Source organism: Bactrocera tryoni, chromosome 2, assembly GCF_016617805.1.
Source record: "Bactrocera tryoni isolate S06 chromosome 2, CSIRO_BtryS06_freeze2, whole genome shotgun sequence".
In the NCBI taxonomy this organism is placed as follows: Eukaryota; Metazoa; Arthropoda; class Insecta; order Diptera; family Tephritidae; genus Bactrocera; species Bactrocera tryoni.
In genome coordinates, this window is record NC_052500.1 from 8,169,504 (window position 1) to 8,183,676 (window position 14,173).

At 33.0% G+C, this 14,173-nt stretch overlaps 1 protein-coding gene across 2 annotated transcripts; it reads left to right on the forward strand.

Annotated features, from left to right (window-relative positions):
• Positions 1 to 13,660, forward strand: LOC120767428 (protein peste-like). 2 transcript variants are annotated; one of them, XM_040093471.1, is made up of 7 exons: positions 1 to 239; positions 11,074 to 11,213; positions 11,472 to 11,777; positions 11,839 to 12,054; positions 12,121 to 12,424; positions 12,502 to 12,778; positions 12,881 to 13,304. In XM_040093471.1, the coding sequence occupies exons 2-7, from the start codon at positions 11,097 to 11,099 to the stop codon at positions 13,302 to 13,304; spliced, it is 1,644 nt and encodes a 547-aa protein (XP_039949405.1). In that variant the 5' UTR covers positions 1 to 239; positions 11,074 to 11,096. The 2 variants fall into 2 exon arrangements, with proteins under 2 accessions (XP_039949405.1, XP_039949406.1); XM_040093472.1 differs by lacking the exon at positions 1 to 239 and having other exon boundaries at positions 11,097 to 11,213; positions 12,881 to 13,660.
• Positions 13,661 to 14,173: the final 513 nt, after the last annotated feature.

A 14,173-nucleotide genomic window follows, 5' to 3' on the forward strand; every position in this document is an offset into this window, starting at 1 on the left:
CATTATCAAGCTGCGGACAAGCGCGGATCAAGTGAAGCCAATCAAATTGAGCAGCCGACCAAAGCAAAGGAGCAAACTAATAAAACCTATTACTAAAATCCTCAATTCTACAACCATTTAGTGTACCTTGATTTAAAAAAAAAGTAAAAATAATAATAATAAACATTTATGCGCTTACCTATGCAAAGCTGAGCTTGAAATAGAAAACTGGAAAAGTCAATTTTCAATTTGTGTAAATTGTAAGTGAAACATTTCTTTATTTTATATAAATCACACGTTTAATTAAATATTGATAATTAAATATGTGAGCAATTATCTTGAAGGAAATTTAATGAAAAAAATAACAAAAACATAAACAAAATTCAAGTGATAATAGTAAGAGCCACAGAAACAAGTGACAGAATAATATTGAACTGTGAAATTCGGCGACAAAAGTGTCGCTGTCGCCAAGTGGCAAAAATCTGTAGAATATACATAAGTATGTGCCTTTCTTTCTTACATGAAAGAATATGCAAAACGAATCCAACTCCGCTGTCTTTCTTATCGCACACAGCCGGCACGCTTCATCGCGCATGTCTGCAGGCATTGCCCTGAAGACTGCACTTGCACCGCAGTTGGCGCAACTCAACGGCAAGTGTGAAGGATCAGGCGATGCTGCACGCCCGGGTTCGATTACCAACTGAATACGAGTATGCTAAAAAAAATTCGTGTTGAATATAATATTTGTAACTGTGGAGATTTCTTAAGCACACATTATAAAGCTTTGCGAAAGTTAAAATTTATAAATAATATAATATTTGCACATTTTATGAAACTGTGAATTTCAATGGACCCTCCGTCTTACGTAGTCCATCATATCGATTAAAATTCGCAACACTGTCTTCAACAATAACGGACCGGATGTTGGTTTCCAACTGCTCGGTTAAGCTGATTTATCAGTGTAGTTCACTGACTTGACTAACTTCCTCGAAAAGTAGTCTAACGGAGTTAAATCAAACGACCCATGTAAAAAACAATTGCGAAGCTCAGTTCTTGATATTGTTTGGGCACGAGAGGGCGTGATGATTACACATGCTATATAAATTTAGCTGAGAAATCAGCACTTGAACATTAAATATTGTCGAGGAGACCCAAAGAGTTGCTTCAGTTTGCTTTGGCTGAACCACTCACTATTTATACTAGTTTTGTCTTTATACTCCATTTCGAATAATAATGGATCAATAATATTTTAAAACCTTTATTCTGATGAATCTGTTCAGGACTATTCCTAATCCAAACGTGACAATTTTTCTTATTTGCATACCCTTCAAGAAATCAAGTGTATCATCATTCAAGGTGATTCGAAGAAAAAGTGGAAATATAAGGCGTATAGGGCTTTTTGGAAATACGAACACGTGCGTTTACTTTGACAAAAGATTTGAAAAATATCCGTTTTGAGAAATTCAGTACACAAATCAAGCACCAAAGCATACTATATTCGTATAAAACTTTGCTCAAATAGTGCCTTTAAGGCAGAAAATCTCGAGTCTAAAAATCGGCGAAATCGGACCATAATTGTTCGAGCCACCAACAACATTCCCAACATGTGAACCTCAGCGCTTATGGCTGACTTTTTGCCGAAAATATCGGTCAATCTGTGCGATATGTTATTGAAATTCCAGTATAATGTTTCTTTGACAACAATCAAATTGGTTGAATCGGGTCAATACTTCCCTTCCAATTGACTTTATATACATATTTATATCACCCAATGTGTGAGTTATTTTAATGAAATTGAGTGAGTGTATTTTCCCAATTGCAGTATATTTTTGTACATAAAATGAATAAAATCGGAGAAAAACTTGCCCTAGACTCCATATAACTAACAAACCATATGCATCTGAAGGTATTTACCCTGCTTTGATCCTGGCAAGTTGCAAGAGTAAGGAATGTTCGGCTATACCCTTCTTTACTTGTTTCCTTTTCCTTTCTATGAATCAGCTGATTTTAGCGTTAATTTTTATTGCGAAATCAACAATATGAGTTAATTAAAACTTATAGTTCACAATCTTATCACTATCAATAACAAAATATTTATATACAATTTTTTTTGCAATAAGTACTGCTCATTTTAAACGTAGCTGAAAATTATATTGATGATTGATGATTGAAAATGATATAAATTTATAAATTCGTTAAACGTGTGTTAAACGGCACTAATTTAAGGGCCAACTTTTTGCATTTGGGGTTATCAATTATGTACTTATGTATATACATATAATTAATTGCGATGATTTGACAAAAAAAAAGCGTATGGGAGGCAAATTTAATCGTAATTATAATAACGGCTGAGAAATTCCCTTTAATATACCGAGAAAATAATTTAGAAAATTTCCCTTTCAATGTATTCCAAATGTGGATTATTACAGAAAAACACGCAGAAACACACTTTCTTGACAAGAAACTATTGAACAATGAAACAATTTAGTGATCTAAGCAGGAAGCTTGAAACAAAATCTTCAGCTCCTTGATGGTTGTGCTGACGCTTTGATACTTAATTTTAAACAACCGGAGTCGCAAATAGTTTGATAAAAAATAGTTGTAAATCAACTATAGACACTCAGCAATTTTGATCGATATTTTTATTTTTTGGGGTGGGTTTTTGTGCCAATTAAACTCATCTCATTTCTCAACATTGATTTAGATTCAGAACGCGTCGTGTGAAGTGTATAGAACGTGGTAACTTTAGAACTCACTTTATGCGGAAAACCACTTAATATCACCTTAAAAATGTTGTCAGTTAATTCTGATCTTTATTTTTATTTCATGGTTATAGCCATACACAAACTTTTTATAATCACTGCACTTGAATAACCACAAAACTTTATGTATATTTTTTAACGAATTACGGGTTTAATGTTTAATAGTCAAAATTATACAGTATCTAACTCACGATAGTATTCAAAACTTTAAAAAATTTGTTTAAATATTTTCGACATTTGTCCGTTGAAAATAACAGTGGAACACTGACCGACTGGCTAGCTAACTTCGGAATTAAATGAAGAGTCTTGTATATGAAAATTTGAGCTGATAGAGAATCGATATCAATAACCATTATGTGTCCCTATATGCACCCATTGTGTAAACGTATTCAGACGTAAAAGTATTTTGACGTATTCGGGAGTGATGACGTAGCGACCTCTGTCTATAAAATGCAATAGGCGTGAATGTGCTGATTAATGAAATTTCATTTTTCCGGAACGCAATGTATCTGAATGCTAATAAAAGGGCGGCTCAGTTGATCCATAAAAAATTTAATCAAGGGGTTACATGGGTTTTCTCGGGTAAAAAACGGTCTTTTTGAACAATTTTCATATAAAAAAGAATTATTTCAATAGATTTTTTTATTGTTACAAACATACACTATTAGCAAAGAAATTCTGAAATATTTCGAAAAAAAATATTTTAAACTCGGCCATTGCGACGCCATTTCCGGTGACCCCTCGGAAAAAAGATGGATAAGTCATTAAAAGATCATTTAAAGTGAAAAAATACGTGTTTTAGCTGAAACCTTAACTTAGAACTTGGACGAAGGAAAAAACTGAAAATTGGATTTTTATCAGACATTTTTACAAAAAAATTTAAATTTCTGTGAAAATTTCGCAACATTTTTTTTTCAACTACCAGAGTTGTAATCAAAAAAATCCTTCGTCCAATTCTTTAAGAATTGTATCTCAAAGATTTGTGGAAAATTTCATGAAAATCGGTTGAGTAGCTATCGAAAAATCTAACCAACCGACTTCAAAACACAGTTTCTAGAAAAACGCGTTTAAAGACGGCGCATTTAGCCTAGCTAGCCTCGAGCGCACAAGTTCTCAAGGATGTATCTCCAAAACTATTTCTCAAATCAACTTGAAAATTTAGGGCAACATTCTAGAGGTTGCAGTTGCAGAATCTAATAAGATAATAATTTTTTTTTGAAAAAAAAGCTATGTAACCCCTTAAGGTAATTTGATGAATCAAAAAAAAATATTAGATTCCACTGAAGACCAACACCAATTCATGGCGGTAATGATTTACGAAGTGATTCGTGGGACAAAGACTACTGAATATTTAAGAATAGTTTCATTAGTTTCAGGTAAATTGTCAAATTGATAGGGTTGCCTTCAGTGATACCTTAAATTAAAAATTGGCATTTTGGTGAAAAAGTAGTTGAAAACAAACTTTTTTACGACAACTTTTATAGATATACATCCACATACAGGCCATTAAATAAAAACACTTAATCATCAAATGATAAATTTTACGATTCGGACTGTTTTCACAACCTTCGTCTATCACCAGTCTTGTGGCTGCCTTTGTACCTTCTTGGTTTAGTCACACTGTAAAAGTGTGTTTACAACCGGCAAATGACGTTAAGGCGCACAATCAGCTAGCTATTTGATCATCATTGGCAGAGCGTTCGACGCATTATCGGCGGGGCCAAAAAAACACTTGCTTATCATTGTAAACGAAAACGCTTGTTTACTTAAGAATATACTTTGCGCAATGTTTTTGGTTGATTTTTGTTCTTGCATTTTTATGTTGTAGGGATTCGAGTGTTTGATTGTCTCCAGAAAACTACTGAAACATACACACGGAAATATTTGTACTCACATTTGTGCATATGTATGAGTGTGTGTATGTATGTTATGTATTAATGTATGATAATACACAACTTAAGCATCAACGGTATTTTTAAGCAACCAAACGCGATAAGACAACATCAAGAGGGGCTATCCTACATAAAGCGACAAATGCAACTGTGTGCGCGCATAAATACAGTTGTAAATGCATGTGTGTGTGTATTGGTATGTTGATGTCAGTCTTATAAAAGGTCACTGATAAAAACACTTTCTTTTTCAATACTTCTTCGATAACGATAAACTGGACAAATGCAGCATAAAAATTTCGGGTTGAGTGCAATTTTAGTCGCTTTTCGGAATGCTGTGGTAAAGGTTTAGTCAGAATCGCTTCACAATAAAATGCAATAAAATTGCTGAGAACATATTAGTCAACTTTAAAAAAATGTGTTGCAAAGCTATTGGTTAGTTAATTGTAGTTTTCTTTAATTGAACCGCAGTGTGTGTATAACGGTTGCTACGAGAAATTTTATGTAAATGAAAATGATGTAATATATATTTTTTTTAATTACGCAAAACTAAAACTATTAAAGTAATAACAAAATAATGAGCACTGATTGTAGTTAAATGCAACCATAAAAAAAATCTAATGAAAAGAAGGCACAAACTCATAATATTTAAAACAGTTTGCAACGCTTTATGCAACAAAAAAATAACAATAAAAGATAAATGTGCGAATTTGTGCGCATTGACAGATTTATTGCTAGATAAGTGGCAAAATCAAGCACTTTCTCTGGAATAATAAAAAAGTATAAAAAAAAAGAAAAAGCGTTAACTTTGGTTGCATCAAAGCTATAATACCCTTCACAAATAAAATATTTTTTCATACGGGAACCTGATTTTCATCGTTCAGTTTGTACTAAATGGCAACTGTATGCTATAAAATTCAGTGGTATATATAGTGGTCCGATCTAAGCAATTTGTTTGGAGATTGTAGAGTTACTTGGGACAATAATATATGCCAAATTTTTTAGAAATATCTTCCCAAGCAAAAAAATTTTCCATACAAGAACATGATTTTGATATTGGTCTGATATCGACGGTTCTTAAAAACAGCAGCTTCTCGAGAAAAAAAAACGTGTGCAAAATTTCAGATCGATATCACAAAAACTGAGGGACTAATTCGCCATTGAACAGACATACTACTATGAGCAAAAAATAGTAGACTTTATAATTTTAAAATTCTTAATTTAATCTACAAAATCTACATCGTCCCCCTCAAATTAATCGATCTAGGCCCCAATACAGTTTTGCCAGCGTCTTTTTCCAATCCTCGAAACAGTTGTTAAAGTCATTTTCCGCAATAGACTTCAATGCGCGTAGCGATTCATGTTTAATGTCTTCAATTGACTCAAAACGGTTTCCTCGGAGCGGTCATTTCAGTTTAATAAATAACCAGAAGTCACATGGAACTAAATCAAGCGAATACGGTGCTTGCGGCACTATATTAATTGACAATTTGTCGAAATACTCACGAAGAATCAATGCAGTATGCGACGGTGCATTATCGTAGGGCAAAAACCAGAGTTGTCGGTCCATGATTCCGACTTACTTTAACGAATTGCTTCACGTAAACCACGCATAACACTCAAATACTATTCCCTGTTGACAGTTTGGCCGATCAAAACGAATTCGGAGTGCTCCACACCTTCATAATCGAAGAAAATTGTTAACATAATCTTGATTTTTGACGTGGTTTTTTCGGCTTCGGCTCCCCTTTGCAACGATATTCGGCCGAATGATCGCCTGTTTCCGTGTTGTAAACATAGATCCCAGACTAATCGGCAGTAAAAGTACATTTCATGACAGCCTGGTAGTCGGAAAACTTTGCTTTACAAACGTTAACGCAACGCTGTTTTTTGAAAAATATTAGTGATTTTGGAACCAATCGAGCTTTCACTTTTCGTAGACTAAAATGGTCTTCCAAAATGGTTTTCTTTGATTCTTCCGATATTCTACGATGCCAATAAGTTCTCTGACTGTTAATCCTCGATTTTCAAACCAATTCCTTTATTCTATTGACGTGTTGATCAACAGTTGATGTTGATGGCCATCCTGGATGTGGTTCGAGGTCAACGCGTTCTCGACCTTGTTTGAATAATTTGTACCAATCAAAAACACTTGCTCGCGATAAACAGTTATCACCGAAGGCCTTTTCTAACATTCTGACCGTTTCGGCAGCAGAAATTTGATTTCGCACAAACAATTTAAGGAATTTCTTTGTTGAATAATTTCACTCATCGTAAAAATCGCCGAATGCACTTTATGTACTTCAGCAGGACAAGAGTATGATAATCACTAAAGATTCTTTTGGTGATATGTGGCACAGATGTCACTGACAGTCATACCAACCTAGAAAAAAAATATTTCGACGAATGGGTTTTCGCGCGAAATTGAAGTAAAAAAGTCTTACTATTTTTTGCCCACAGTAGTACATACTTATATATATTTTATAGTGTCCCGAACATTCCTTCTGACTTCAAACTTCCTGGCTAACTTAATATACCTTGTTCAGTGTAAAATGGAATTTACAAATGAAAAAATTGATATTAAAAACAAAATAAATACAACATAAATGTATAAATTAAAAATAACAATAATTAAATAAAATATAAAAATATATATGTATATGTAGAGATATTATTATATAAATATTATATTACGAAAATAAATAATATCAGTATTATTGTTTAAAAATCTGTCTAAATTACTGAGATTTCTATAGCGCACCATATTTGCATTTACTTATGTAGACCCGGCAACAAAATATAACAAATTTTTTAGTGGTTTTGACGTGACTTATAACCCAAACTGTCAAAACATTTTTTAGTGTCTGATTAGCAAGCTTATTCATGCATGCAATACACATATACATACATATGTATATACCCTCAGAAATAGTTTTCTAGAAACTCAAAATTATTGAAATATATTTATCAAGTGAAACTAACAATACATAAAATATTAACATGTCAAAATAAATACAATTCTTGCTAGCTAGCTTACGTCTTCACATTTTTATATAATTCTTGTATTATAATGCATAACAATTGCTGACTAGCGAATATGCTGTTAAAGCTCTCCTTTACAAAATAAAAAGTAAATAACATTCGCGATCTAAATTCGAAACTTCGCGAACTTATTCTTCGAACTTATTTACGACAGGTGCTTTTCTATATTCATCGGTTGACTAGGCTCTTCTAACGCAAATTGGAGACAATATTCATAAAATATGAATTCATCTTAAACCTTACGAAAAGAATCGCTGATAATACTATAGAACAGCCTGTTTACAGTTGGAAAATAAAGTGTTTTTAAAAGGATAATATATTTTCTATCATGTCTTTCTTCAAAATCATTATTGTTACTTTTATTCGACTGTTGCGAAGAAATTTACAAGCTCACGAAACATTAAATACAGTTATAAATTATAAGCTTAAAAAACAGTTGAAAAATACTGAGATTTCTTCAAAAACATGCTATGAACAATAGCGTGGAATTTTTTTTATTATTTTTTCATCCATTTTTCGCGTCGAGCTAGATATTTAACCTTATGAAAAGCTGGCCGACTTATACAGTACAAAGTTAAGAAAACGGACAGAGATCCTTATATATGTAAGTTGGGTACGGTAAGATAAGGGTCAGTCCAAACATCAGAGGTAGTATACTACATGTGTTCAGTTTTGTATCCAAAAATTAAAAAATCGTGATGTATCTTTTGTAAAGTCAAATAAACTGACGTTCTATGCTCTTACAGTTGAGACCACTAACTTCGAATTTCGGTAGTAAATCTCAATAATTTCGACTCGTTGTTGGATTATATATCTTTCCATGATGAAATGGCAAATCTTACTGAAGAGAAATGTCAAAAGACCGGGAAAAAATATGGCGTCATTTGCTGTCCCGATTGGTTTACTTTTGTAGTGCCCTATTGAAAACCCCCATATAAGAAATAGGCAAGGTTCTAATTCATTTATAAATTATTCTAAGATGACCTAATGTATTATACAGTTGAGTTGAAATTAGTCTAGTGACTTGTGAGATATGAAAAATCTATAGTCGCACTGTGAATAAAGCCATATACCATACTAATTCTAGGCATATCAACACTAATCCTAACTCCAACTTTCTGAAGGAACAAGTTTTGAACACAGAATTAGATACATATATGGATGTTGAGAGCGCAATGTTTCTTCTAAATTTCCAGAGAGAGCCTTAGTAGTTTATGAGGTACGCACATTAAACTTTCTAGGCCCGTGTTGTGCTCAATTATACGAACCATTCTAGTTTAACTGCTAACTGAATTATAGTACGTTTTATATCTACAAAATAATTACATATTTACAGAATTACATATTACAGAACTATGAACTTCTGCGATAGCTTTTCAGCATTCCTAAAATCGTTAAATGCATTACAATGTTTATCAAATTTTTATTACAATTTTTGTAACTTTGAACTGTAATAGTAGTTGTGTAATTTAACTATATAAATGTGATATCCACCGGCAAATAATTCCACACATGTTGTACACACATACCAAATGTATGTTAAATTACCTGATAATTAATGCCTTTCTTAAATATCACTGCTTTTTTATTACTGCTATTCAATTAAAATTTGTTTACGCTTGTACTACTCGTTAAAATGTTGTAAGTTATGACTCTTTAATAGACCAAATGGTTGTAATCGCTGCAGTGATTTGATAACAAATTGTTCTAGAATTAATTATAGCCAAGAGGTAGTGTCGAAAGCGTTGAGGGGACCTCCAAATAAATCAATGCAACAATGAATGCTACGCTTCATAAACATAGGTTGCCATACATGTTATTCATTGAGAATATTACAATACAACAAAACAGTTATTATTACTACTCGAAATACGTAAAACGTCCATTCAGTTGAAACTCCAGTTTGCCTTAATGAAATATTCATTTGCATGAATTCCAAAGTAATTCAGATTATTTACGACCATATGAACAGTTTTAATTAATTTGAATAGAACAACAAATCTATGTACCATATATAGTATTTTGTTATACCCTCTTGTTTATATGGACTTTTTATATAATTAGAATTTTATGGATTTAGTACGGTGACGAAACGGACGTTTTGTAATGAAATTGTCAGTTGACTTTTAGAATTTGATAAGAGCTTAATACAAACTTTATTACCCCATAACTCTACGCTTTGAAAAATAGGGAAATGAAATGAATTGTATGACACAACACTTTTTAGTAAGAAATTTACCGATAATAAGGGATTATGGATTTCCGGCACGTATACCATCTGATCAATGATACATTTAAGTCAGACTGCTCCATTTAAGCTGCGCGAATCGAAACCGAATCGGTAAACAATTTTTTCCTAGATTGGTACGACCTTTTTTTATGATCTTCGTTTGTGTGAAGTTTGATATTCATATGCCTATGACGCGAAGTGTTCGTCTGACAATTTTTACAGTAAAAAAAGATTAATCATGAGTTTGCTTGAAATTGCGTGTTTCCAACGTATTCGAAATCGTTGAAAATGTTGCAGAAGTGTTTTGGGAAGTCCATTTTATCACCTACACAAATATTTGGGTGATATAAATCATTCAGTGAGGATCGTGAAACCGTCGAAAACTTGCCTCATGCGAGTTGTCCATCCAGCTCTGCTAATGGCGATAACATCGGAAATGTTAAAGTAACAGTGTGAATCGCCGTTTGGGCAGCAGACAGATAACAGAGGATATTAACATCTCCTAAGGATCCACTCAACACAGTTTGGTTAATTTTTTGGGTATCAAGCGTGTCAATGCTAGATTCGTATCAAAAAACCTATATTTTAGCAAAATTGACATCGATTAGAGGTCGTAAAATATGTAGATGCTTTACAACATAGCTAAGAACCCTACATTTATCAAAAGCACGAGACGTGGCTGAGGTTTATAGCAAGAGTATAGAAAATTATATTAAGTGTTGACATGCTTTCATTGGTTCCGGAGCTTATTTTGAATGCTATAATAAAGATTTGTACTAAAATACGAAAAAATATAGTTTTTTTTGTCAATCCTTGTCAAATTCGATCAGTAAAGATCACTTTTTCAATGACATTGCCGTTATTAGGAAAAATTAAAGAGGGCTCTACGATTCCCCGTGCAGGTCGAAATATTTGATACTACAGATATAATTCGTTATTGTTAAAATTGACTTTTCTAAACAGTTTTACAAGGTTTTCAATGATTTCTACTTTTTTCATAGTGAAAATCGGCAGGATGATTTTTGCTTAGAAAAAAGCTGGCAAAAACAAATTAAATATAATAAAATTAAATTAAATTTGTGGGCATTATCACTTTTCGATCATTTTACAGAATTGGAGTAAATATGTATGATATATACATAAATAATTTTTATATTTTTTGCCATTTCAGTTTCGGCGAAGTTCGCCATAGCAATGATGCCGAGCAAGAACCGACGCTTCATATTCAACATAGTTGGATTATGTCTAGTCATACTGGGAATAGGAAATGTGTTATTTGGTGAAACAATGTTAAACAAATTCTTAGAAAAGGTGAGAAATTAAATTTATATGACAATCCAATTATTGTTGAGTTTTTAAAATTAAAATTTGAATTTTTTGGAATTTATTTATGATAGAAAAAGGGTTTCAAAAAAAATCATAAGATAAAAATACCAAATATTATAGTTTTGTCGAGTTATTATTTGAGATTTTTTTTTATTAAATAATGAGATACAAAATGAGCTGTTTAACATCCTAATAAATAAAATAAATATTTTTCAATAAAAATTACATTATATTTTTTCATAGGAAATGGTTTTGCGACCGGGTGCAAAAATGTTCGAATTATGGAAAACACCACCTTTGAAACTAACTTTAGATTTCTACCTATTTAACTGGACAAATCCGCAAGATTTTCAAAATCGTGATATAAAACCAAAGTTCGAAGAACTAGGGCCATATCGCTTCACCGAGGTGCCACACAAAGTCGACATCAAATGGCACACACAAAATGCATCACTGACTTATAAAAAACAAAGCAAATATTATTTTGATGCTGCGAACAGTAAGGGACAACTGGATGACAATATAGTGACACTCAACTCGTTGGCGGTGGTGAGTAGCGCTGCTTGAATTTAAGCCAAATAAGTCAATTTATCATTTATTTTTTTCGCAGTCACTTGCAGCTAAAGCGAAACGCTGGAGTCCGTTACGTCGTCGCGTAATCGATATTGCTTTAAATGTCTATAACGGTGATATTTCGATAACGAAGTCAGTGAATGAGTTACTATTTGAGGGTTTTGATGATGTGCTTTTGAATATGGCCAACTATTTGCCGACTTCACTTATAGATGTGAAAGTGCCGTTCGACAAATTCGGTTATTGTTATCCGGTAAGTGCCTTTGTGTGTTCTTTAAGAAAGTTTTTCGAAAATTTAATATTTATTCTCTCCTTTTAGCGTAATTACAGTGCTGACGTTACAGGCATATACAATATACACACCGGCGCTGATGATATGCGAAAATTCGGACAATTACACACCTGGAACTATCGTGACACGACACGAGCATACGCACCCGAATGTGCTAAGGTCTACGGCTCGCCGGGCGAATTCCAAACGTTATATCTGCAGCCACATAAGCCGGTTAATTTCTTTTTATCGGATGTCTGTCGCACAGTTTCAATGGATTATGTGCAAACGACGGAGGTGGAGGGCGTTAAAGGTTTCCGGTATGAGGGTGGCAAACGCATGGTTGATAATGGTAAATAATATACTTTACTAATTTTCGTCTCTATTAAGTAAGCTAGATATTTATTTATTTTAATTTTGCGATTTCAGGCACATTATACCCCGAAAATGTGTGCCATTGTAATGGGGAGTGCGTACCATCCGGTCTAATGAACATAACATCATGCTGGTTTGGATCACCTATTTTTCTATCCTACCCACACTTTTACGATGCGGATCCATATTATCTTAGCGAAATCGATGGCTTAAAGCCCGACAAGAAAAAACACGAACTCTACTTGGTGTTAGAGCCGAGATCAGGGTTGATGCTGGAGATGTCGGCACGCTTACAATCTAATATACTGGTTGAACCGGTTTCCGATTTTAGGTAAGTAAAGCAAAATTTTTCAAAATTTCAAAAATATTCAAATACAAAATTTCATCTACCAATCGATGGTGTTCCTAATTCGTCTTGTTTTTTTTTACGCAGATTGTTTCGTGATAAGCGTCGCATCTTCTTCCCGCTTTTTTGGTTCGAAGCTCGTACGCGCATCCCACCACAGCTGTCGGAAGAGTTCAAATTATTACCGCGAGTCTTACTAAGTCTACAAGTATTTGGCGTTATCAGCATAGTAATTGGCGTGATAATGCTGGTTTGGTATCCGATTAAGTTGCATCTACAGAATCGTCTTATACAACAAATAAAAATCAACAATTTAGACACACAAACCCATCACATTGTGGGCAAAGCCATATCAATGCAACCGGAGAATGCGCCACTGTTGGTGACATCGGTGCAGGCGAATGAGAAAATATTAGAAAGAGCCGATACACAGCTGTCGGAATTCAGTATAGAAGCGAGCATGAGCTCAACAGATCGCAGTTCAATGCAATCGACAACGAGCTCAACATGATTAGCTTTTAATTGTAGCGGGTTCCTTAGTAGTTATAAGCTTGTGTGGAAAAAACTTAATTTTAGCAGCAGTTATTAAGCATTATTTTTTTTTAAATTGAAGTTTACTCAATTACACAGCTACACATATGTATGTACAAATGTAAAGGCGATTTTATACAAAATATTGTAGTGATTATTCATTTATTAATGCCTTCATTTTCATAAACATAGTTCTATGCGCGTGACTTTGTAAAGCTTTACACAAAATTAAGTAGGCATGTATTGTGTCTAGTTCTAGTTCTTTGGCATTTTTAGTGGTTAGTAAAAAAAATCTATTCCATAATTTTATATGGTCATTTGTAAGATTTTTTTTTGGTCTAGGTTATTCTTTATATATTTTATATTTTTATAAACCAAAAATTATTGTTAAATTTTTTTAGAAAAAAATAAGAAATAAAACATTAAATTTGATATGTTAAATAAGAACGATTTTTTTATTTTTATACATGAAATATTAGAAAAACATTTATCTGTTGTTGCCTTAGGTTACTAACTTTCGAAGGTTAAAACAAAATTCGCATACTATCAAATTTCTCGACATTGCATCCAATTATTCTCAGATTACTGATCTAAAATGACGCTTTCTCTGCTATTTTTGTTTGCAATGGAAAAAAGCGAATTTCGTGTTTAGAAAAAACATTTCTTTCTGATAAAAACACCGCTGATGTAATGCAATGGGTTTATAAGAAATATTATGGCAAATCTGCTTCAGCACAGTTCAGTACTAATTTTCTGAACATCGTCGACTTGCATTGAATTTCATCGATTAACTCGAACTTCAAAGCTAGAACTAATTCATAGGCAAAAAACTTTTCAACTTCAACTAGT